The sequence below is a fragment of the Ictalurus punctatus genome, chromosome 27 (genome assembly GCF_001660625.3).
Source record: "Ictalurus punctatus breed USDA103 chromosome 27, Coco_2.0, whole genome shotgun sequence".
In the NCBI taxonomy this organism is placed as follows: domain Eukaryota; kingdom Metazoa; phylum Chordata; class Actinopteri; order Siluriformes; family Ictaluridae; genus Ictalurus; species Ictalurus punctatus.
Window position 1 is genome coordinate 13,948,464 of NC_030442.2, and position 26,304 is coordinate 13,974,767.

At 40.7% G+C, this 26,304-nt stretch overlaps 1 protein-coding gene across 3 annotated transcripts in view; it reads left to right on the plus strand.

Moving 5' to 3' along the window:
- esrp2 (epithelial splicing regulatory protein 2) overlaps window positions 1–26,304 on the plus strand; it is a 27,598-nt gene continuing 1,294 nt past the window's right edge. The window contains exons 1-17 of one of the 3 annotated variants that reach the window (XR_008393680.1): window positions 1–169; window positions 351–503; window positions 1,035–1,163; window positions 12,004–12,117; window positions 12,642–12,756; window positions 12,868–12,963; window positions 14,764–14,818; window positions 15,036–15,146; window positions 15,307–15,439; window positions 15,965–16,007; window positions 17,162–17,463; window positions 17,559–17,789; window positions 18,736–18,934; window positions 20,400–20,604; window positions 20,861–21,029; window positions 23,635–23,656; window positions 25,456–25,557. Coding sequence is in view for 2 of the 3 variants with exons in the window: in XM_017458565.3 (XP_017314054.1) it covers window positions 372–503; window positions 1,035–1,163; window positions 12,004–12,117; window positions 12,642–12,756; window positions 12,868–12,963; window positions 14,764–14,818; window positions 15,036–15,146; window positions 15,307–15,439; window positions 15,965–16,007; window positions 17,162–17,463; window positions 17,559–17,789; window positions 18,736–18,934; window positions 20,400–20,604; window positions 20,861–21,029; window positions 25,456–25,542 (2,121 nt within the window). In the remaining variant the exon portion in view is untranslated. The other 2 variants (XM_017458565.3, XM_047151683.2) reach the window with 2 other exon arrangements.

Sequence of the window (26,304 nt, forward strand, 5' to 3'; positions counted from 1 at the left end):
CAGGTAACTAAAAAAAAAAAAAAAAAAAAGAAAAGAAAGAAAGAAAAAAAAGGTTAGAGCGAAAAGGCTGGAGGGCTTGTTATGGGGTTAGCGTGAGAGAAACGAGTAATTTTGTCCACCCTTCTTTACCAGTCAAACCAGTAACTCTGGATAGAGCACACTCGAGCAGGTAGAGTCTTCGGCCGCGTCCTTCTCTCCAACATAGTCTTCATCTTCTTTCCCCACTTCGTCTGTACCATTATTGTATTTCCAGCTCTTTTGTTTGCTTCTCTTTATCACTCGGAGAAAGGTGAACTCTCGTGTTACTCTTTTTGGTTTGGTTTTTATTTGATCTTTGCTCTTAATTGTAGTTTTTACCCTTGTGGTCCCTGATGGCTTCGCACAGTGATACTCTGGTGGTGTTCTTTGGGGCAACAGCTGGTGCAAATGGGGGTAAACTGGGGTCGGATGAGAGGGAAATAATTCTGTTGGTGTGGCAAATTGTGGATCTACATGAGAAAAAGGTACGGACCTTTTCACTCGTTGTAAGGTTCTTTCCCTAACTTTACCCACCCAGGCTGTACTGTACATGCTTACTGTTTTTACTTTAAAGCCAGTCCACCTTGACAGCTGACATTTGTCAACGAGGTACGCTTTCTACTTTTATTTATATATATATTTGACATATATTGGCGTCAATCTATTAACATGTGTACATGTAAGTAAATCTGCCTTTAATGAGTCTGAGAGATTTTTTTTGGAAATAAACTGAAGCAGGAGAAAGCGTGCCTTTTGTGGTTGCATGTCAGCGCCATGAGGTCAGTCACCCTGCGGCTCAGACTGCACTACCTGCTTTGCAGCTCTAATACACGCCTTTTACAAAATGTACTGTTTTCAAACCAAAGCCTTATTCCTTAATCTGAATAGGGCGGGTGTGGATGGTGTAGGCCATCTTTATGGACACATGAATGCTCTCTGAGGTAGACTAGCTTGCTGCACTCCTGTACAGAACGCAAACATGCTGTGAAAAGCTGTGTTTATTTCCCCCTGAACAGGTGGGGAAACTTCAGCAGCGCCTGATTAAACCAGACACTTTGGAATTAACAGATCAGTGTGAAGAGGAGACAGGATTGAGTGTGGACGAACTTTGTAAAGCAGAGCCTCTGGACACGGTTCTTCAACAGGTGAACAGCATTTTCACTTAATTGATTACCTTTTTTTTGTGTTTTCTCTCGCGCGCATGCGCGTTGCAGGTCATTTCCTGTTCAGAAATTAATCTCACTCCCTCATCTTCAAACAAACAAACAGGACCAGTCGTTTTTCTTAATCTAAAATGTCTGCTTTTTATTCCACAAAGTGTATTCCAGATGATATTTTAAAAGGCAGACTTACAAAACAAATGGTTTTCCTACCTATCAAGATGATTCTCTTTTGCACGCCTAGAAATTCATGCTTCTTCATGTAGCCTGATATTATGCTGGAGACACTTCCTGACGAGACGATGTTTAGATATGTTTGAATATGCTATCTGTTTGTATTTTCTGCTGGAAGAATTTCTCTCGTAAGGTCGGAGTAACTAAGACAGACTAGCCCCAAAATGCTTGCGGTGTTGTTTTACAAAGACCTATAAATTCAGTAGGACAGGTTGATAAGGTGAGAGAACTCATCAGAACACCAGCTTCAGGACCAGGCCAAAATGTCTGTGTAATTCCAGGAAGGGGATTTCAGATGACATTTTGAAAGAGGTACACTTGAGAAGCAAATCTGAGTCTTTAAAAAACTGGCAAGACACTGAAGCACTGTAACTGTTCATTAAGAGGAGTGTGTGCTGCGTGAAGTGCTGGGATTTGTCCTGGGCATTGTGAATGTGTAATGATGAGCCTAGTATATTCTTATTTGGGGCTGATCTTCTTAAAGATGACCGAAACTCCATAATTGACCATAACATAACTTGTTACGCTTAAGGTAATATCTCTTAATGGTTATGGTAATATTTGCCTGTGCAATAGGGTTGCGATATTTAAATAGGTCTTATGTAGATAAATTTGTTCAAGATAGTCCAAAGCAATGTAATGCATTGACTTGATCATTGTGTCTAAATATTGCAGTATTGCAATTAAAATGTAAAGCAGTGTCGCTGCAGCACAATTATTTTGTCAGTATTTATCACTATCTCTATACTTGGCAGACAAAATTGTTTTTTTCTTTTTTTTTCTTTTCTGTAATCTTGTCTCAAAATGCAAAGACTTGTTTGGCTTTAAAGTTCTGTATGTACTTTAACCAGTACTGACATTTTTACACACTCCAGTCAAATTCTGATGGTGAAACTAAGCCCATGCTATTTCTCTTGGAAATAGGATATGGAAGTAAAATGTGTTACATTTACGTTTAGTCATGATGGGACTTCTGTTATTTTGTAAGAGAGAGATCTGGCTACCAATTTGATTATTTGGTTTTGCCGGTTCCAACAGTGGGTAGTTTTATCTGACTAGTTTATGTGGGTAAATTTTAGGAGCTGGGCAGGGAGGCTGTTGGCTGCAGTGGAAAGCGGCAGGCCTGGTCATGTTTTATCCCAGTGAGCTCCGCTGACACCTGTAAGACGGAATGTTTACTTGGGAACACTCCTCCCTGGCTGCTGTAAATGTCATTGGCTTGAGGGGAGGTCGGGGGATGGACGAACAGGTCAAGGAAAGCGAGAGACGTAGTGGTGTTGTCCCTAGCTATGTCCTGGGAATACTTGCTTGAAAAACCAGGATGTGGATAGCTTCTAGTTTGTTGTGTTGTGCGCAGGTATGTTTTGACAAAAGCCGTATGTTGCCAAACGTGTTTCTCAACCTGCCTTCCAGAAGAATTTGTTTGCTGTCAGTTGATCTGTCCCCACCCCCTCCTATTTCATAACTGAAACCAGTCATTACTAGTCCTGCAAACAGAGATATAGAGCTATCTGGACTGGATTATAGGTGGTGTTCTTAGCTGAAGTGGAAGACTGTTCTCCCTAGCTGTACTCGGACCGAAAGCGTTCTTTCCGTTCATCTGTTTGAGCCTCTTGAACAGATTAAGTACTTGTGCATGCTCAGCTAACTATACACCCCCCCACCCCCCACCAAATGTCATGTTTTGTTTGCTTTAAGTTTTATGCCGTGTATATTTCCCATCGTCACCTTTTCAAATGCTGATTTTCTGAAGTATGTTATCTGTGTGGGGTTTCATTTTGTTTACTGACAGTTCTGTTCAAAGGCAGCAGTGTCTCAGATACGAACGACACACACACTCGCTCCAATGTGTTTAGTACGTCCCTTGACACACTCAAAACCATGTTTATACCCTGACATACTGTAGCATTGCATTTTTGTAAATCCTCTCTTCTGTGCATTTTTGTGACACACGTTAGTTTTCGTTCAGCCAGGCTTGTAATATCTGACCTCAAATGCTATTTTGTCACCAGAAGGCCCTGTAACGATTAACCAGTAAAATCAATTTCTCCTCGCATACCTCACTGAAGGGAAATACTTTCTCGTACTAATGCACTGTCATACTTCTGTCTCTCCAAATAGACTTCTAGTCCTGTCCCATGATTAAAAAGCCACCTCTGCCGGAGACTCTTCATGCTTTAGGCTTTACTCTCTGGTGAACTATTGATCTGAGAGTTTTTTAGTAACTCTGGTCCATTTTACGCACCTCATTTGTGTAGGAACCTTTATTTCAGGGGTGAGCGACTTCTGAGTGCAGTCATCTATTAAGGAAGTGGAATAAATAAATATATTTATTTATCAAATATATTATATTTGACTTAAAAAAAAACAACAAATAAATAAAAAAAATCCTAACCCCCCCCCAAATTTAAATCTAAATTTCCTAAGGGTAAACTTTAGGAGAATAATAATAAAAAAATCTTTCTTTAAAGACTGAGAGTGACGTAACGTACAACAATTTAAATAATTTAAATAATAAATATTTACCAACAATAGCAAGATTACAATAACCGATGCTGACAAAGGTAATAGTGATTATGACGATGATCCAGACATGTTTAAAAGGGCCTGGTTCATAAAAGACAGCTGTCTGTTTCCACTAAAACTGCTTTACTTATTTCCACAACGTTTCAGCAATTTAACAGCATAGCCTCAGCCAGTCATATGTCCTTCAGCTGCCCTCAGCTCACTTTTCAAACATCTTAAAATACTCCGGTGTTGGTATCCTGCTGCTGTAGGTCAGGCTGAGCACTTATTTTTTTTTCCTCTCCCTCTTCTGTACACCACTCTCCTTCAGCTCTAGGGTCGCATTCAGTACTGAGTCGGTGTGTTTTGCCCGTGGGCGCTTTTGTGCCTGGCTGCTCTGCACCTGCCTTTTGACACTGCCTCTATTGGTTTGAGTCGATGCTGTGTGCGTGCATGTGTTGGTGCAAGTGGTGAAGGGGGGGGGACAAAAAGAAGACAGGTTTTCAGGGAGAGATAGGAGAACGTAGAGGGTGAGGAAGAGGTTAGTTGTTGAGTTGTTGGGCTTCGGTTTGGGCTGGTAGTAGCATGTCTGCTCCTGTAATGGGGCAGGGCACCACTCCTGTTAATCGCCGGGAGTAGAATGGCCTCATTAGTGCCACTCTTATTTATGATCATGTCTTCTGGAAACTCTAGCATCGGCTCAACGCTATTTTTGCGCTATTTTCTTCTGGAAGAAAATAAGCTGAAGCAGAATAAATGAACTAACTTCTTAAAAAAAAAAAAAAAAAAATATCAGTCGAATTCAAAATAGATTTTGCTAATAAGTCCAGCTAATATAGACTCTTGAATGATATCTTTTTCTTAATTTGCTTTTAGGTCAACAGGCTGTGCTACAGGGAAAGGAGGAGTCACTGATAATCAAACACTTATGTAGTTTAGAGGTTAAATAGGCTTTCCTGTATTTGATGAATTAGAATTGAATGTAGTGATAAGGTGTGTGTGTGTGTGTGTGTGTGTGTGTGTGTGTGTGTGTGTGTGGGGATTACTGATTCTTTAAACTCTTGATCTGTATTAGACCCTCCCATTGCTTTATCTTTTCCTGAGCAACATGTGTGCACACTAAACGTGAAATAAGGTCTTAACTAAAGGGCTAAAGATCAATTCAAGTCCCTCAGTCTCACTGATGGCATGGCTGCTTCAGATATTGTGAAAACACCATATTATCCATCCATCCATCCCTCCCAACTTCCAGGATCTTTAGTTGCCCAGATTCTTTTCATCACTGTAAAACGGAGGGGTAAAACATTGTCCTATCAGAAATGAGTGCATCACTTTGATGTGTGTAGAGTTAAGTTGAATAGATATTGTGTGTGCGCGATGCATTGAGGAGTCGTGTGATGGTTAAACGTCGCTGCTTTCGACCCTCTGTTGCTCGCCTTCAGCTGTGTTTTTGTCTGTCTCTTGCTTGTTGTTTTGGCTCTGAGGTAAGACCGGGGTGTGGCACTTAATTCTCTCGAACCTTTTTTGCGGGGCAGGAGTTAATCCGGGTGCTGATTTGTGCAAGGTGAGGCCTGATAGCTGTGACCGCGGCTGTAAGCAAACACAGACGCGGTGTCGACCCGAGCTCTTGTTTTCCGTCGTTATGATGGAAGTCCTGTACTGGAAGACCTTTACTTAAGGAGCGCTCTGACATCTGAGTAGTCTCCTATTGCAGTCTTGTCAGTCATCCGGAAGAATAAACTAGTTTGAATCGGATGGATATGCTCTCAGGTTGTGGGTTAAACAGACGTTTTTGTTGACTGTTCATTATCTAAGATTTGGATTCAGTATCTTTGGAACATGAAACCAAATGGATCATGTTAATGTTTTGTTAACCAAACCGGCTCGTACAGTATCTTGTCTGAGCTTGCCAATTCGATAATGTTTTCAAAAATTGTAGAAATCAGCTTTGATTGTTTCAGCCTTCTGCATAAGTACACCCTTAGGCATGGACATGTTGCGAAATGCCACTGTTTGTCAGATCAGCGCTCCACCCCTGAAGGAACTCTCCACCCTGTCGATGTCATCATGTTTTCAAGCTCCCAGACACACCAGGTAATCTGTAAAATGTTGATTACCTGGATCAGGAACACGCATATGCAAGGTTACTATAAACTCAATCTTGGTCTTGAATTGCTATAAAACGATGAGTCGGCGCTTAAGTGCTTATGGGCCAGTGCACTTATTACTCATCGTGATGTTTTTAACAGATGTTAGCGGCTTAAATGTGTTCGAGCTGGACGTGAGTCACACACTGTCGTCTCGCCACGCCTTACTGTTTCAACAGAACTGCCTGAATAAAGGATCAGGTCAGGTGTTTAACTAGAATGCTTGTAAGTGGGATGTTGAATATGGTTGTATGTATGTCGAAGCAGAAATCCAGTAAGGCTGGTTCCATTGGGTGGTTCAGACCTCAAACATGGCGCTTATTATTTTTTATATAATCTTATTCGTGTGCAGAACACTTTGTACCCATAGGGACCTATTAGATGAAGCCACTGTTGCTAGCACATCATTATGGAGTGGATTACAAGAAGTTCTTCCCAAATTGTGACCTTAGTATTATAAAGTTCTTATCAAAGTTTTGACTTTCCATCTAGCAAAGCCCTAATGTCTGCAAACTGCTTTTACAGCTCACGACTGATTACCTTTCTAAGGTTACTTCAGATTTTTATGCTCAACATTGAGGCAATTCAAAAGTAAATTTTTGTACGCTATCCAAATACGGATAGCACCTTTTTATTGTGTACATACTCAAATACTGTTTGACCTTTTATAAGGTTTGTTCTTAAGTAACCTTTTCATCAGATTAGATAGCTAATGAAAGGTTGAAAGTCCCAGTGAAGTGCCTTGAAACGCACAATTCAATGTGTTGACATAATTTCCCATGAAACAGGAAGTCAGGGCAGAAGATATTTAGCTTACCTCACAATAACTATAAGTTGGTTCAGAAGTGAATCCAACGTACAGTTGGAAAACTTTGGCATGATGATTTTTATAATGTCGGGGGGGCAGGACACTTCAGATTCTAGAGCGCATTTGACTGGACAGGAAGTCTGATGAGAAGCTGAAGCAGAATGAGGTCATCAAAATTGTTGATCTGTATCGGTGATAGAGAGAGAAACTGTAAATTTTGAATGCGTATATGTTCTAAATGTGAAATCTGTCATTGTTTTGGAGCACACTAGCTTATAAATGACCTTAAGGGGCGGATCAGGTGGTAGCGCGGGTTGTCCACTAATCGTAGGGTTGGCGGTTCGATTCCCGGCCCACGTGTCTCCACATGCCGAAGTTTCCTTGGGCAAGACGCTGAACTCCAAGTTGCTCCTGATAGCAGGCTAGTGCTGTGTGTGTAAAAAGCTCTTTGAAGAACCGCTAAGGTTAAAAGGCGCTATATAAGTGCAGACCGTTTAAGGCTAAAACCACAAAACTTCAGACATTTTTGGGCCTGTTAAGAACCACATCCTAATGAAATATGCTATTCAATGAAGCTTGAGTTTTTCCTCAGCATGTTCTCTCAAATCTAAAATACAGTATATTTTACTTTTTTAAAACCCCAAAGTTGTTCATTGTGAAACATTTGCTAATATTAACATAAATAAGAACCTACTGTACGATACATGATTCTGCAGTCACAAAAACACGTCTGCTGACCTTCGGGCCCTGTTACTCTGGAAAGTTCAGTTTATTTAAAATATTGCATATGGCTAGTTAATGTCAGAAATATTTCATGCCAACTTTATCTGATTTTGGCAATGATTTTGGCTTCCTGCTCTGCTGAAGACTTTCTGATGTGCCAAAATGTTTGGGTTAATTCACATGGACCAGATGTAGAACATTTACAGCTTAGAATTACTTTTTTCACTCCAGCATGCCATACTGAGGTTTCAGCTCTTTTTTTTTTTTTTTTTTTCTTTTCTTTTCTTTTCTTTTTGAGTGTAAATTGATTGAGGATATTGATTGATCAGGGCTGTCTACATTGAGATCAATCATTGAGAAAGAACCTTATAAAACCAAGTAGACCAAGTCTGTAAGTTTGGAGATGGAACATTTTAAAAATAAATACATTTTAATGTTAAAAATGATGTAAAATAAAAACGCCACAGAAAGTTTATGCAACTTAATTTTGACCAGACGACCTACAGTCACTATATTTACATTAGGTGACTTTTGCTCTTCATTTAACATTATGGTTTGCTTGATCTGATGAATTATGGATCCTTATTTGGTTAGTAACAGCCCGTGTGTGTGTGTGTGTGTGACATGCTTCAACATGTGTGTTCACATTTTCTCACACAGAGAAATTATATTTAGTGTATATAATTATATTTAGTGTTCTAGCTGTTGACCATGTATGATATATGCTACAGTTATAAACTGTTGTTTTACGTTCAGGGTTAATAAAAATATGCATGCATAATTAAAGAGAGCTTGCACACACACGCTTTTAGTCCATGTAGATGTGTATGGATATTCAATTCAATACATTTTTTTTATTTATTTGTGTAGTGCTTTTAACAATGTTCATTGTCGCAAAGCAGCTTTACCGAAATATATACTTTATAAATTTATCCCTAATGAGCGAGCAAGACACTCCCTAGTTCAGCAGTCAGGGCGCTGGTGAGGCAGTCGGCCATTTTAAAGACCTTCCAGTGCACTGGAATGTTCTCGCTCAAAAAAACTACCACAATGCACCGCAGAAACCATAAAGCATCGATGCTCACTATGTTCCCTTACTGGAAATGACGTCATATTTTCTGAAGCCTCTCAGCTGGGGAAAAAAAAATGGGGATGAACTCTCAGCCAACTTTGGCTACAAATTCAAGTAGATTATCGTTGTTGTAGCTCTCAAATGATTACTTACGTTGGTGATTTTTACGGTTTGAGTCTAACGATTTTCAAGTGTTTAATGATTTATGTATTTTTTTTTTTTAAACAATCCAATAGCTACAATATGACCTTGCTTGATGTACCATGACAGAAATGTGTGATTTAAGATAAAAAAAATGTGTGTGTGTGTGTGTGTGTGTATATATATATTATATTATATTATATTATATTATATTATATTATATTATATTATATTATATTATATTATAAAAATATAAATAAATGTATGTATAAATATAAATAAATGTATGTATGTGGTAAAAAAAAAAAAAAAAAAAAAAAAAATTTAAGCTTTTACTTTTTGGTGACATTTCACAGGGCAAGTAGATATCATGTCACCGGAAACTGAGTTATCAGTGTCCTAGTATGTAGTGAGCCAGGGTCCTTACCAGTGCCCAAACTCGTGTACATGATCTACTGATTCACCACCTAGGGAACGACGGAGCCGATCGGGACCAGGAAACCCATCTTCATCTAGGTGACACCGGATAGTGTGACTATATATAAAAAAATTCCCTTCTATAACTGTGTGCTATATAGACAAAAAGCACAATTGTGTAACCAGGAAATTCATTGTATTTTTATTTAATGTGTGCGTATATATATATGCTTGCAGTGAACTGCATATTACTGCCACTTGTAAGTGGAGGTCTGTGTTCACTAAACAGCCTATTTAAAGTCAGGTTTACTACGAAACACAGGTGTTTGGTACCAAACTTTTCTACCAAAGACGACATAATGAGGGAACCTGTAGGTGAAGTGTGTTGTCATCACTGCTCAGCTGGTTTGGCCTGTTTTTGTTTTGGCTTTCTGTCAGACGTACACACAATCCACTAAAAATCATGTAGGTAACTGGTTTGCATGTGTGACTTTGTGTGTGTTTTGAAGCAGTGGTTCTTAACCTTTTTGCTCCCTTGTGACAGATTAGTGTTTACTGAAAACGCACTAACCGTGATTGAGGGTACAAGGTGTTGTGTGGGACCTAAGACATTGCGTCTTGTTTTGCTATTCGACCCACAGTGTCTCATGTAGACGGTTATCTTTTGTGATCCAGTAGGTGTGTACAGGGTCATGTCTTGAGGCACTTTCACACCTATTGCTCCGCTCGCATGATTCAGATCAGAGTGAAGTTAATACTTTGAATTTTTTGCTCATTGCTTTGGTTTCACATAAACAAACAAACAAACAAAAAACACTGGCTGTGTCACCTGTAGGGCTGGAAACGTACTTGTAATGCACTTTGATTGGTTAGAACATTGGTGATCTGAAAAATGTAAACAAACCCTTTTGGTTGTACACCAAGTAACAAAAATCATGAAGTATGAGATTATATATATAGCTTGCATTTTTTCAGTGGTGTACCTTGTCCTTTGACTCAGCTCACATCCACAAAGTAAAATGCTGTTCACGTCCCAAAATACAGCAATTGAGCTTCTCTCGATTGCACATGGAATCAGACGGAGACTACCTTTCTCAGATGCTCTCAGACTGGTAGATTTGGCTGAAGCCCATTGCTGAATTCTCTGCCTCAACAAACCACACCAAAGGTGGAAGCTATTTAGGGTTTGCTTCAAACGTAGTGAACACTGCATATCTGAAAACATATGGAAACCTTGGAGAGTTGAACTTTTTTTTTTTTTCCCCAGAGGTGACCATGTAACACTTGTAGTGTGATTTGTAATGTGCCTCCGTAACCACGATAGTGCTTCTGAGGAAAAACAAAACAAAAGATTCGCAGGAATAACGACTTGAGAAAGACTGAATATGACTTGATTAGGTCATACTTACTGGAAAAAAAACAAAAACTGCTTAAGTAGCATGTTGGTAATTTCACTAAAATTTACTTGCGCAAAGTGTTTAGTATTTAAATGCACTAAGGCGGATTAGCTAAGATTAGTTAAGTTTTGCCTTAAACAGATACTTTTCTTCATCATCTACGTGTGTTCCAGGTTATTTGGACCAATAAAAAAACCCAAAAAAACAACTACTGCATAGTTAAGTTATTAATAAATGTATATTTTATACAGTTATGGAGAGAGTAAAGATGATCAGTAGTGATATGACATGACATTCGTGGATTTAAAAAAAATTTTTAAAGCAAAGGATCTTGCGGATACTCGAACACTTTATCGTAACTTTAATCTGAAACATAAGTTTTTATTTACCCACACTAATCCATCATCTTCAGTAGCAGGAGTGTTATTTTTATTTATTTTGTTAATTCTATTTTGCAGACACATAGTTAGGTAGAATCTTAAATGGCTTTGTACTGTATTTGTTATATATCCTCACTACATGGGATATAATCTAATGGTGCTGTTGCATTGACATAATGCATTATTTGGAACTTGGCCACAGACAAAATGAAATAGTCGGAAGAAATGTAATAACGTTAACATTAAGCCTTACAACATTGATTGCAACATCAGAGACTTGAAATTTCAAGTATGTGCATCCCATTGTTTAATTCATGAACTCTCCTGAACGATCATTCCATTTATTATCCGTAGTTATTCTTAATAACCAAATTGGATGTCTAGGAAGTTGTCATTAATGACCGAAGCAGTAATCATTAAGATGCTATATTTCTTCAGTATGCGTCAGTAAACATCATCCAACCACTCCCTTCTGAACTGTGAATTCTGACCTCAATGTGGTCAGGTGTGTTTGGTGGTGGAAATGTGTTTCTCTGGTGCAAAAGGCTCTTGTTTGGCTTTAGTGTTGCTGTGTGGGTGATAAAGCTAGAGGATCACATGACCAGGAGTTCAGATGAAGTTTGTGTTTCACCCTGCACCTGGAAATTAGTTCTGAGTGAAAATGATAGCATGAGACAGGCAGCTAGGGTCTGACCATATGATGTTGCTTAAAAAATATCTTGGTGAAACTTGGTAGTTTTTTTCTTCTTTCTTTCTTGTATGCAGGGATAGGTTTCGATTGAAGTTGGATACCTTACCTACTGTTGTATACTTGTTTTTGCATCTTTTATTTATTTATTTATTTATTTATTTATTTATTTATTTATTTATTTATTTTAAACCAGCTTTATCACCACCTTGTGCTTACCCTTGAGTGTTAACTTTATTGCATATGCTCATAAGATAATTGGGTAAACCTTAAATAAACAACTTCTTTCCTGCCGCTGTTTTGCTTTGTGCAGTTCCAGCAGGCCGTATCTGCAGAACTTAAAACTCTGGGCAGAAGCTCCTACACGCTGTGCGTGGACGGACCCCTCCTCGTCCGACAGGCCCTTCACCCTGAGGCTTCCAAGAAGGTTAGTGATGGATGTTCAGGACCTTCATTTATAACGTGTAATGGAAACTAACAATAATTATACCCCGTATACAGAGCGGGGCAAAAGTTTGCACCGAAAAGGAAAATATTTAGCTTTATTTTACCGTTGATCTACAAGTGAGGAATTCCGAAATGTATCCTACAGGAGATCGACCCCAATACATGAACCACATCAAACCGAAAACTAGTTTCAAAAGACCTGACTTCCAGACAACAAAGGCAGTGTGTGTGACATTTATCCTAAATTTGTACTCTGGGGGGGGGTTATGCAAACTTTTGCACTCTGCTGTATAGATGGAAAATTCTTGGCACAACACGTGCAGCTTGCTTACTAATCCAAAGCATGAGTCAAGCCGTATCCTGACTGTTTTTTGTAAAATGGACCTGCAAATGATATTATAAAACTTTGTGCTGTTGAGAATGTTTTATTATTTCATCCTGTCCTGCCACAGAGAGACTGATGGGAGTGTGTGTGTGTGTGTGTGGTTTTGTTTTTCCTGTTAGAATTTGGTCCTGCCAGAGTGTTTTTACTCATTTGTGGATTTAAAAAGAGAGTTTCACAAATGCTGTCCCAACGCCGGTCCGGTGAAGGACCTCACCCTTCCATCAATGCTCGAATGTATCCTTATGAGAAGTTGGCTTATTATTGCTTATTGTTATATAAAGGTTTGGTTCCCGACCTCCATGCTGTGTGACATACAGTGTTTTGTCCCTTAACCCATGCCTTCAGATGTATGTCTCCCAGCAGTAAGCGAGCAGAGGGCTGGAGTGAGGGAGGTGAAGAGCATGACCATGATCATCCAGCACATCCTGGCTGAGCCATACAGTCAGTGCATTCATTCATTCATTCATTTATTTATTTATTTATTTATTTATTTTTATTTTTTCCCCTCTATTACTCTACTGCTATTGTGTATGCAGTCTCGATGCAACGAACTGTTACAGGCACCACTTTAAGTGTTGTCAGGTGCTAAATGTTGACGCCAAGCATGGTAAACATTTTGGCATACTGTTTATTACGTCAATGTTCAGTTTCAGATCATATTTCTTCGGATTTAAGGAAGTATGCTATAATGAGTGACACCACAGGGAGGAGCAAATTATATCCAACTCTGTTCTAAATATGTTATTAAAACACTTTTTTTCTTGCACATCTGCTCTCAGCTCAAATGTGCGTTTATAAAAAGAGGATGTAGGGTGAAACCAGTTTTGCTTTTGAAATATACTTTGCCCATGGCAACAAGATTGTAGGTCATAAGTCCCTCAAGGATTTAGCAGTTGTTGCAGTCGTAGAAATTAAAGCGCACCTATTATGGTTTTTCAGATATTACCTTTCATGTAGTGTGTTACAGAGCGGTTTGTGAATGTACATGACAAACGCTGTTAATGACTCCCAAAAGAAGGAACCGATTCTGAACAGTTGAAACGAGTCGTTAGTGATTCCAGACTTACTTCCTGTTTTAACCTACGTAGGTTTGTAACAAAAAGCCCCGCCTCTGGTCTTCATGGGCTGCTCGAGAACAGACTGAGCTGAAACTCGTTATGGTAGTGGGCGTTTCCTTTTCTACACATGCTGACAACAGTAGACCAATCACAACAAACTGGGACATCTGACCAATCAGACTAGAGTATGGTCTCTGAAAGGAGTCGATTAGAATGAATCATTTAGAACGGATCATTGAACGAGTCGTTTCTGACACTGGGGAGGGGAAAAAAAGGTAATGCTGCAGTTTAAATTATAAGCACTTTAAAGTGTTTTTTTGACCTTGGATGCATGTCAATCTATTGTATGAGACATTTAAATGTCGTCGTCGTCGTCGTCGTCCCCCGTAACCATGTCACCAACAATAAACTGCATCGATAGTGGACCTTAGAGGTTATATCTGTCCTAATTTGTAAATAAAACTTAACACCGTGCCTTATTTTTGCTACTGACGCTAGCAATATCCTAGCCTATGTGTATCCTTTTGTGCATACACTGCAGAATAAATGCAGAATTTTAAAAAAAAAAATGTACACACATTGCGTTAGATCATATTTTCCATAACCTTTAAAGGGGCATTGTTCTTTAGGCTTCTCTTGTTCCTTTTGTAAAAGGATATTGTCTTCAAGCAGGACTGTTATAGTTCTCTCTTTCTCTCACACTCCTTAACACACACACACGGTGGTTTTTGCACCATGGCCCATGGTCTTTGTTTAAGGAGGCTTTCCCATTGGCAGTTTAGTCTGAAGCAGAGCACTGTTTGCATGAAAAAATGCTAATGTGAAAGCTGTGGACCAGGAAACACACCGCGCTTGCATTGGAACTGTACACGGGTCTGCAATTGTTCAGGAAGTAAAGTAACCTGCGCATGTGTTTTTAGCCGATGACGATGTCTTTAGTTTCCACAACATACACGCACCATGAGTTGCAGGTGAATGTTGCAGGTCACAGACGAAGTCCACTGCTGTGCATTATATCTGCTCCGCTCGGATTCGGACCACAGCAAACGTGCCCAGTGTGAAAACCACCTAAAATGAGTGTCGGTTACCTGGAGTGTTGACTGTGAATTTAATAAGCACCAAAACTTGTATTTATCTTGGTTGTGGTTTCTTAAACTGTTCTCTTTTTTTTTTTTCCCCCCAGGTCACAAATTTTCCTCATTTGAGACCGTGAAGTACAAGTTTGAGTCTGGAGCCTGGTAAGTATGTTGCTAAAGTAGCAGTTCCCCCATCCTGGCCCTGGAGGATTAACTCGCTACGGGCTTGTTTATGAACTAATGAGAAGAGCTAGAGGTGTTGAGGAGGGATGAGACTTGCTAGAGAAGAGAAGACACATCCCAGTGCCAGGATCGGGTTCAAGCATCGTAACGGTCTGAAGCCGTATCGAAAACTGTCTTCTCTGTGTGTGTCCTGCAGCAGCAAGACCGAAGCCGTGGACAGTGAGACAGTGATCAGAGCCAGGGGGTTGCCATGGCAATCTTCAGACCAGGACATTGCTCGCTTCTTCAAGGGCCTTAATATTGCCAAGTAAGAGCATGTTTTTAAAAGTGTAGGCGTTAACCAAATCCCAGTTAGGCCATGTGGGATGTTGATTAGCAAGCACTTTTCAGTTTTAGAGAGAGCTACAGTACCCATGTGACTAATTGTGGTGTGTGTGTGTGTGTGTGTGTGTGTGTGTGTGTGTCAGAGGTGGCGTTGCACTGTGTTTGAATGCTCAGGGTCGCAGGAATGGAGAGGCTCTGGTGCGCTTTGTAAACTCCGAACACAGAGACATGGCAATTGAACGACACAAACACCACATGGGCAGCAGATACATCGAGGTGAGCTGCTTTGCACTCCAGTCTCGCACTTCATCAAACCCCCTGTTAAAACCAGATTCATCACATGCATGCTAAGATACTCAACACACGTGTATGTGGTGTACATGTAGTCCCTAGTCACTTTACTGGGAAATATTTAATCGGTAGTTTTTAGGGTTGCAAAGTGCATGTAATGATGTCCTTCAAGAGGATTTGTTCCAGCTTAAGTTCATTTAAAAAAAAAAAAAAAAAAAAAAAAAAAAAGCATGACTAGTTAATTCTGAGAGAACAACACGTGACCAGTTTCTAAAGTCACCTCAACTCGGACATGCTCAAAATAAGTGCTGATTTTATTTTAGATCATGTGTTTGTTACATTTCACATTAACTTAAATTTACCACTTTGGTTAAAACAACCTTTAATGGTCTAACAAGCAGGCTGATGTAGTTCGGCTTCATGTTCTTCACACCCCCATCCAACTCTATACACACGCTTACCCCCCAGGTTTGTTTATTTATTTATTTATTTTCCCCGTGTCTGTTTCAGGTGTATAAAGCAACTGGAGAGGAGTTCCTAAAGATTGCTGGAGGTGAGTTGCTTTTATCGAGTGGCTGGTAATGTGTTTTGGAAGTCTTCAATTACGGATGACGCGCGCGCACACACACCTGCACACGCGCGCACACCAAACCACTAAAAACGCTAACATTTGTAGAGTGCACTTCCCTCTGCTGCGTTTTCTCTCTGCTGTTTGGGTTGAATGAAAGCCTCTTTTGTGAGCCGTGTGCCCATGCTGACTCACGTCGAGCTGTTTCAGGAGGAAACTCTACTCTCGTGTCCCCGGCCCCCTCACCTGTGCCTTAGAGAGTGCGGCTTCCCCTGAGACGGAGCACGAGCAGTGGCCACTGAAAAGACTGACTCTGCCCTCTCACACGCAGGGTGTAAAGAGCCAGCGCCAGGCCGAGATATGTGTGTGTGTGTGTGTGTGTGCGCGCTGAGAGGGGGGTGAAAGTAGATCCCTAGAAAAGGCACATATACACTTTGTCTTTGTGCCTACTCCTAATGGAGCTATACATGATCTGTCACACCTGGACGTTTAAATGTACTTTTAGGAAAATCCATTTAGCTTGTGTTGCAGTATTTTACCTGGGTTTTTTTTTTTTTTTTTCCCCCTCTCTTTCTTAAACCTTCTGGTAAAATTCCTGATATAGAATTGAGTGCAAAAGTTTGTGCACTCTCTGGACAAAACAAGGTCAGTACCAGCAAGACCTTTTGTTTATTAGCCTTCACAGATGTTCCTTCAATATAACAAGGAGCAAAATAGTGAAAAATATCGCTTTAAAAGTGCGCTTCCTCCTTTGTGGCAGCAGTTAAAATATTCTGTATTAACTCGTATGTTTAACATTTGCACTTCCTATTCCAACCTCTTTTGAGTCCTCTAGTCAGGCTTTGGATCCTCCAAGTAGTGTGATTTGTAATATTATTCAGATTGCTTGGTCAATCTTTGCACCTTATTCCTGATAACCAAATGCTAAACGTGATGCACAGGCTTCTTCAAATTAGAGCTGGAAATCAGGAGGGCCATGGCAAAATGCCATGTTTACAATGATCCTATTATCTTCTTAATTTCATGATTTCTGTGTTCGGATTGTTGTCTTGTTGCAGTACACTTGGGTTTGTTTGCGAGTCTAATGTATCTTCAAGCAATGACTCTGTCTTGGTTTTCTTCTTTTTCTGCCTGCTCAGGCACATCTAACGAGGTGGCACAGTTCCTCTCGAAGGAGAATCAGGTGATCATCCGCATGCGGGGTCTGCCCTTCACCGCCACACATCAGGACGTGCTGGGTTTCCTGGGCCCCGAGAGCCCCGCGACGGATGGCACAGAGGGGCTCCTCTTTGTTAAATATCCTGACGGAAGGCCCACGGGTGATGCCTTTGTGCTGTTTGCCTGTGAAGAATACGCCCAGAACGCTCTGAAAAAGCATAAACAGATTCTGGGGAAGAGGTACATCGAGCTGTTCCGCAGCACAGCAGCCGAGGTCCAGCAGGTCAGCGCAGCGAGAGTCTATACTAGAAACGAGAGCTCGGTTTGTAAAGCAGATTGTTGAGAAGCAAACAGATGTTTGTGTTTGGTGTGTCTCAGGTGCTGAACCGCTACATGTCCACTCCACTGATCTCCACACTTCCTCCTCCTCCCATGCTTCCTGTTTCTGTGCTGGCTACTCAACCCTTCATCACCACCGGCAGCAGCAGAGACTGTGTGCGGCTGCGTGGTTTGCCATACACTGCCGCCATCGAGGACATCCTGGAGTTTATGGGAGAGCACACCGTAGACATTAAACCCCACGGTGTTCATATGGTGCTCAATCAGCAGGTGAGAGGAATGAAGTTATTGGGTAAAAATAAATCAATAAAATTCATATTTTATTATGATACTAAGGAATATTCTTGATATCAGCACCATGCTCTATATACAGATATATGCAAGTTTGTATATTTGTATGCCGAGGACTAAATTAGGAAGTAGAAGAAATGTAACTTATGGCCGACATGGTGGTGGGGGGCACGGTGGCTTAATGCTCAGCACGTTTGCCTCGCACCTTCGGGGTTGGTGGTTCGATTCTCACCTCCGCCCAGTGTGTACGCAGAGTTTACTTGTTCTCGTACTTCAGGGGTTTCCTCCGAGTACTCCGGTTTCCTCAGTACAAAGACATGCGTTGTAGGCTTATTGGCATCTCTAAATTATATATAGAGTATGAATGTATGCGATTGTGCCGTGCGATGAATTGGCACCCCTGCCTTGTGCCCCGAGTTCCCTGGGAAAGTCTCCAGGCTGTCCTGTCACCCTGTGTAGGATGGATGATGGAGAAGGTTATTAACATTTTCAAGGGAGTATTTTCCTTTCAGAACATTTTCTTATAACTTGATTAGCGTTTAGATTTTCAAAGCCACGTTCTTTTGGATGTAGTACACTGCCACAATCAAGTCAGATAAACTTGAGATTGTTTTTGGACATTTTGGATTGTTCTCTCAGTGTAGGAAACAAATCTATTAATTAATTAATTAATTAATTAATGAGAATAGTCGATTGGAGATTGGTTACCTAGGCTGTGTTGTATGATTTTGAAGCTGATTTGAGACTGGTGGCTTTATTCATTACTTTTACCCCCTGATGGTGAAAGAAATCTGTTTTATTTATTTATTTATTTATTTATTTATTTATTTAACAGTTCAGCTTAGTCATTGTGCTAACTTCAGCGTCAAACAACAGTCATGAACATATCATTCACTGACCCGTCGTCTTCCCGTTCATCTCTCAGGGTCGTCCGTCCGGCGACGCTTTCATCCAGATGAAATCAGCAGAACGAGCCTTTATGGTAGCACAGAAGTGCCATAAGAAGATGATGAAGGATCGTTATGTGGAGGTGTTCCAGTGCTCCACGGAAGAGATGAGCTTTGTGCTGATGGGAGGGACGCTGAACCGTAGCGGCTTGTCTCCTCCGCCGTGCAAACTGCCCTGTATGTGCTTTCTTCTGATTTACACACAATTAATTAACCCTAAACTTTCTTTTTCAAAATACAGATGATGGCAGGTTTGTTTGTGTTTTGGAATGATTATTAAGACAAATTAGTGAAGCTGTTGGGGAACCTGCTGCTTGGGGTTCAGGTTTTTAGATCCAGCTGTGTCCTCTGCTGTATTGGTCAAGAATTTATAAAAATGTTGTAATATTTGGTTTGAGCAAACATGGTAGCAACCCCCTCCTTCCTCCAGATTGTGTGGTGGTTAGAAAATGGGAAAATAATTGTGTTTACATGTACAATAATAATCATTATGATCATTATCTGAATATGCGCAGGTACCAGATTCTTCAAATGTACATGGCATGCTTGATGTGATTATATTGGTTTAAAGCTGTTTCCAGGATTCCGAGATATCTGATGCATCTCGATTTTAGCTCGTTTATCGGGTTATTCAGCACAAGTCCGCTGATGCCAAATTATCATAACTGACTATTGACCAAGACAATGCAAACCAATAAAATGTCCAGATAAATAATTACTAGTTACTTCAAAACAATGAAACAGTGTAGCGTTTATCCTCACTATTCAGTTACTTTACATTACATATACATGTATACATACTGTACACACAATCAATACAGACATGTTGTTGCTGGTTGGGATTAAAGAAAAAAAAAATGTTTGTGCGTTGGACATTGTGCTTTGCTTCATTTTGTCAGTGTTTTGTTGTGTGGCAAAGCCTCGATAGAAACCTGTGGTGTGTAAGAATGGAATGTCCTGTACGACTCTTCGAGTAAGTTTAGAGCAGTTGATGGCAGTGTTCTGTCCCAGAGTGAGCTTTTGTCTGAGCAATGTTCAGCAGCTCTCAGTGTAGATTGTCCTAAAGCCTATCAGCACAGACTTAAAAGATTAGATTTCAGTCTATCTTGTAGGGAGCAATGTGAGCACCTATGGCCCTGCTGAAAAGTGTGCGGTTTATAAAGTCTGAGCTTAAAGCAACTCTAAAAGCTCCCTGCTTTGCACAGACTTGATCCCCAACCAAGGTCAGACAGACAGATTGGTCTCTATGTGCACAGGCTGCATGACTGGATGGCTCCTGGGTTGGAAGAAGGACATGTAATGTACATGACCTTCACTTACTCTGTGTGTGTGTGTGTGTGTGTGTGTGTGTGTGTGTGTACACACCCCATAGGTGGTGAGCAGGCCCTTCCTGCATGCCACTGTTGACTGTTTGCATATAAATATGCGTGTCGAATAGTTTTTGACCTACCGAAGGACACACTCTGCTCTAACCTGAAGCACAGGTGTTGCACTTACCAACCTGCTTGTTTTTTCCCCCTTGTGGGTTGGGTCTTGGTGTCACGCTTCATTTACTTGCTACACTCTGCATTGCAGTAATGAGCTCTGTGATTAGTTTTACTATTGTTCTCAAAGGCTCTGTTTTCTCCCCTTGTCGCCTCAGGCCTTTCACCACCGACCTACGCTGCATTTCCAACTCCAGCTGCTATGCTTTCCACCGAGGCAGCCATGTATCAGCCCCCCCTGCTGGCCACTCCAAGAACTCCACAGCCACCGCCACACAGCCCTGCCCCAACCCTTGCTTACTATTCCCCTCAGCCACAGCTGTATATGAACATGAACATGAACTACACCACTTATTACCCCAGGTATCAGCTCATACCTCTCTCTGTTCCCATTCTTAACACGCAAGGCTGCACGATAGAGGCTAAAAAGTTATCATAGTTATTCAGCCAATTTACGAGCACATTTGTTTAATGTTGTACTTCGTAAGCCTGTATTCCTTCATATGTATAGATGTTTTCACTATGTTGATATTTCGGTGAAATCTATTTATGCCAAGACGGTCTGTTTTTCATAAAATGTATATATATATATATTTTTTTTACACTCTTTTGCTCTCAGTCCTCCAGTGTCCCCGTCTGCATTGAGTTATTTTGCAGCTCCTCCAGGCTCACTAGCAGCACAGCATTCTCCTGCTATTCTGCCTCAGCATGGCGCTCTGGTGCGCATGCAGGGACTGCCTTATAACGCCGGGGTTAAAGACATCCTCAGCTTCTTCCAGGGTTACCAGGTAAGAGGCGCTTCACTTCGCACAAGTGGAAAAAAGGGCAATTTCTGATTTCGAAGCTCACTCCCACATAGAATTTTCATAGTTATGCTGTGCAGCTTGTCCCTGTTTGTCCTCTGTGATTGGTGCATTGGTTATACACACACACACACACACACACACACACACACACACACACACACACACACGTGCGTATAGAAAACATGCACAGTGCATACAGTTGAGGTTATAAGTTTGCATACACCTTGCAGAATCTGCAAAAATAATAATAGAGGGATCATAAACATTGCATTCTTTTATTTTATTGTATTTTATTTAGTACTGCGCTGAATAAGATATTTCACATTACAGATGTTAATGTATAGTCCATAAGTCACAATAACAACTGAATTGACAAAAATGAACCAGTTGTGAAGTTTGCATATTATTCTTAAGAAAAATTCTCCAGGTCCTGCACATTTTATTTGGTTTTCCAGCATCTTCTGCATATTTGACCCCTTTTCCAACCACGGCTATATGAATTCGAGAGCCATCTTTTCACACTGAGGGACTCGTACATGACTATTATAAAAGGTGCAAACATTCACAAGACAGCAGCAAACTACATTAAGAGCCAGGGGTGTGTAAACCTTTGAACAGGATGATCAGTGTAAATCCATCCATCCATCCATCTTCTACCGCTTACTCCTTCTTCAGGGTTGCGGGGGAACCTGGAGCCTATCCCAGGGAGCATCGGGCACAAGGCGGGGTACACCCTGGACAGGGTGCCAGTCCATCGCAGGGCACAATCACATACACTCATACACTATGGACACTTTAGACACGCTTTGAACTGGGGAAGGAAACCGGAGCACCCGGAGGAAACCCCCGCAGCACGGGGGGAACATGCAAACTCCGCACACATGGCCCTGGCGGGAATCGAACCCCGGACCCTGGAGGTGTGAGGCGAACGCGCTAGCCACCGTGCGCCCATCAGTGTAAATCATTTTGTCATGAAAAGAAAAAACTAAGATCTTTTTAAACAAAATAATAACAATTTACACTAATCATCCTGTTCAAAAGTTTACATCCCCTGGCTCTTAATGTAGTGTGATGCCTTCTTGAGCATCAGTGAATGTTTGCACCTTTTGTAATAGGGGTTTGTGTGGTTTTGTTTTTTTTGTTTTGCTAAAAAAAATAAAATAAATAAATTCTATACATGGATTAACATTTTGCCGGTTCTCCCAGGCGAGTGTAAACTTATGACCTCAACTGTATATAATGTTGTACATCTGTTCATTTTTCCTGATATTGACACATGACAATTCAGTAGTTACTGAGAAATCATTAAAGTAAAATCATTAATTCTAGAGATTCCAGTTTATTACGTACGCCTAGCTTGTGACACCGTAGGAGGTGTGTGTGTGTGTGTGTGTGTGTGTGTGTGTCAGATTTCTACACTCCTCAGTAAGCAGTGGTCCTGTGGTGTCCCTTTCTATTTATGGACAGAATAGAGAGGGTCTGATAAACTGTACATAGCAACACATGGGCTACATTCAGTAATTATATCCTTACAAGGTGACCTGTATGTGACCTGATGAGCACCAATGAGGATAGCTACAAAGTAGGTGTATGTAATAAACTAGAAGTGTGTGTGTGTGTGTGTGTGTGTGTGTGTGTGTGAGATTCCATGCTCCTCTTCAAATTTAAGCTCACTGGACAAAATGTGCGCAATAGCTGCATGTCATTTCTTCCCTAATACATGATTACATTTCCCTTTGCCTTAATCCTCATAATTGAAGATTCCACCAGTGTCCTGTGTGTTTGTGTTAATTTGAGTAATTCACAATTTATTTGTGTAGCGGTTTTAACACTAGACATTGTCACAAAGCAACTTTATAGACATCTGGATGTCAATTTAGATCCCTGATGAACAAGCCATCGGAAAGGGAGGGGGAAAAAACGTTCTGAGGCAACATTATGAAGAACCCTTGAGAGGAACCAGCATCAAAAGGGAACCCTTTTTGCTCTTCTGTGTGATGCCAGATAGTGAGATTATAAATCATTGACTTTACAGTATGGAGTTGTAGTAGAGTAACCAGTGGGATCCTGGGAAGAGGACAGGACTGTGTTTACGAGTACAGCAGCAGTTCTTGGATACTCTTTTCGTCTCTTCCACTCAACTAGTGTTTATGGGCCGTGTCTAAGTTTCACCTGCTGTTCAAAATAATCCCATAGTTTCTATGAGATTGAGGTTTGATGAATTTATGTCTCTGTCAGATTGGCCGTGTTCTGTAAGGCTTGTGGAATCCTACAGTGGAACAGCGGCATAGTTGTTGAACAAAAGGCAACATCTTAGCATAAAAGCAGATTAGTTTGTTGGTCAGACTAAGTTGCACTGTATTTATCCAGATGCTCAGCCTGTAATTTTTGTCCAGGGATCTTAATTATTTCCTATATTCACCTTTGTGGCATTAATTAAGCTTTATTTGTAGACAGACGTGATGTACGGAGCAAGGTGAGCATATTTTGTATGCATAAATCTTTTATGTGTGGGTCGTATTAATAATGCTATATTGCCGTGTCCATTTTTTGCTTCTTTCCTTCTCCTTATTGGCTGACATCCAAGTAGGCGGAGTCTTCAACTGATGGTATGAACTTCAGCCCTAAGGAGTGGGGTGGACCGAGGGTTGAGTGAGGGGGGGGGATAACTGGCTGGTGTTTTATATTGGGATTGTGGTGTTTGTGTGCTTTTTCATCCTGGTAACGTAGCGGGGTGAAATAAATGGAACTGATGTGCCACATTAGTTTCATTCCCCAGACCTAAGCTAAAAGGTGAGGGTGTGTTTAGAGCTCGCGCTCACCGTGGAACGAACTGCTCTCTGCTTGGGGTCTCGGCTATCTGAGGGCCAGAGATCACGAGTGGGGTGGGGGTGGGGGGATTTGGGGGAACTGAATTCAGCTTTGACGCCTGGCTGAACCCTCAAAGTGTGTGCTTTTAGCGGCTCAGATGGGGCTCACACTTTGTGTGTGTGTGGGTCTCTTTGGGAAGAATTTTTCCATTGGCTGGGATTTTTGTGCTTTTCTCTCCATGCTTTGTATGTGTGGTGCAGTTGGAAGTGGAAGTTATGACTTTTTATGTTTGGGTGTGCATGTGTCTCTAGATTTAGTTGTTTTGCTGTGTTTCTGTGGAAAAGTGTTTTTTTTTTTTTTTTTTTTTTTTTTCCTTCCTTCTTTCTTTTCCAGTATTTAATTCAGGAAGTGGGTTTGTTTGTTTGTTTGTTTGTTTATTGTGTGTGTGTGTGTCCCCTTTCTTCAGGGTTTAATTCAGGAAGTGTCTGTCTGTGGGATATTTATTTATTTATTTATTTATTTATTTATTTATTTATTTATTTTTGGTCTGTGCATTATTTTTCCAAGCAGAATTGCAAGGCGGCAGCGGATTATGGCGTTGTAACTACTTGCACATATATTAAAAAAACAATCATACTTTTTGGGGCAGTTTTCCTGCACAGTTGCCTACTTCACTTTGAACGTAGCATGTATTTTGTTTTTATGCTACAACATATCTTATGGGTCATCTTAAAGAAGGTGTGTCCATTCTTCTCTGGAAAGGGCTGGTGTGGGTGCAGGTTTTCATTCCAACCAAGCAGGAGCCACACCTGAGTCTAATGAAAACCAAGATCAACTGATTAAACAGGTGGAATGAGGTGTGTCTCCTGTCTGGTTGGAATGAAAACCTGCACACACCGTCCCTTTGCGGATATGATTGGACACACCTGTAAATGATCGGTGTGCTTTGGGACTAGGGTCAGCCCAAAAATTGAGTGTGAAACGCATTTCTTTTTTTAAAAAAAAAAACGGAAGAATGTGCATTGTCATTTCAAATTTATTTATGCATATTATTATTATTATTATTATTATTATTATTATTATTATTATTTTTTTTTTAAATTTCTTTCTTTCTTTCCCCGAAAGAAAATATTTTGTATCAGCTTTCACTTTAAAGGTTTGAAATCGCTGGGTTCAAATTTATATAGATGAATTTGGTGCAAACTAAATTATCCACAACCAGACACCAGTCCCTTGTGTTCCGTTTCCTATTCAAATGAATTGGCTTTTCTCAAGGCAAATCTGATGTGCATTGGGTCTGAAGCTTGTTCTAGATCAGTTAGTAGTCTAAATGTTTCCTTAATCTTTTTTGTATTTCTTTCTCTCTCTCTATTAATTAATCAACTAATTAATTAATTAATTAAAATTATTATTACAATTAAGTTCATTTAGCAAATATCGTAGGTGGATGAAACCAGAAATAACTGCAGCAGTGGGCAGGTGCAGGACTTACAGTACTGTACAATTGTATTAACTGATTGGCCATGATTCGGTCGTGTGTGATAAGTTTGTGTGTGTGATGAGGCTGTGCCACTGACTATGGGCTATTGTGCTGTAGTACGCTCCTGAGGATTACAGCAGTTTGATGGGAATGAGCGATCAGGCCCGTGCTCTGGTCCAGCCCAAAGAGTGGCTCTGCCTGTAGGGGGCGCTCCTCCAGGTAAGGCCTCCGACAGCTCCAGATGTGCATGGGCTAAACCAGGGCTTCTTAATTCCAGTCATCCCAACCCCCTGCCCTTGCACAGTTTGAAGATTTTCCTACTCCCAACACGCTCGTTAAGGGCTGTAAGGGATTTGCTGGTGATTTGGGTGAGGTGTGAACAGAGAAAGCTTCACACTGTGCAGTGCAGTGGGTGATGACGCGAGTTCAGAAGCCCTGGACTAAACCGTAGTGTTTTGTTTCTGTCTCACTCATCTGTGGTCCTGATTTTACAGGTTTGCCTGCAGTCTAAACTCTCTTTGGTTTTTCCTTTCTTTTCTGTCTTTCTCGTGATTGAGATGTCTAACCCTGAGTAAGACTAATTTCTCTCTGCACACTGACGTTTGATTGACGGCTCTGCTATAGGGTTCGGATGTTTTTTTTTTTTTTCCCCTCGAGGTGGTGACATCAACCGCCTTCTTTCATTGAGAAATTACTTCCCTGTTTGGCGATTGTTAACGTCTTTGCAGTCCTCACTAACCCGAGCTGATTTTTATTCTCCTTAGGATAGATCCTAACTTCTGCAGCTTTGACTGAAAATGTGCCAACAGCAAATCTAACTTTTGATTTTCTTCCTTCCTGTGGGTCCCTGGATGCTCTTTTTATTTTTCCTTCTTTCTATGACCAGGATTGCAATTTGTGAACAGAAATCAAGCTCTTGTGGTGTTTAAATCTTAAATCTATCCGATACTGGACCAGCGTGACCTG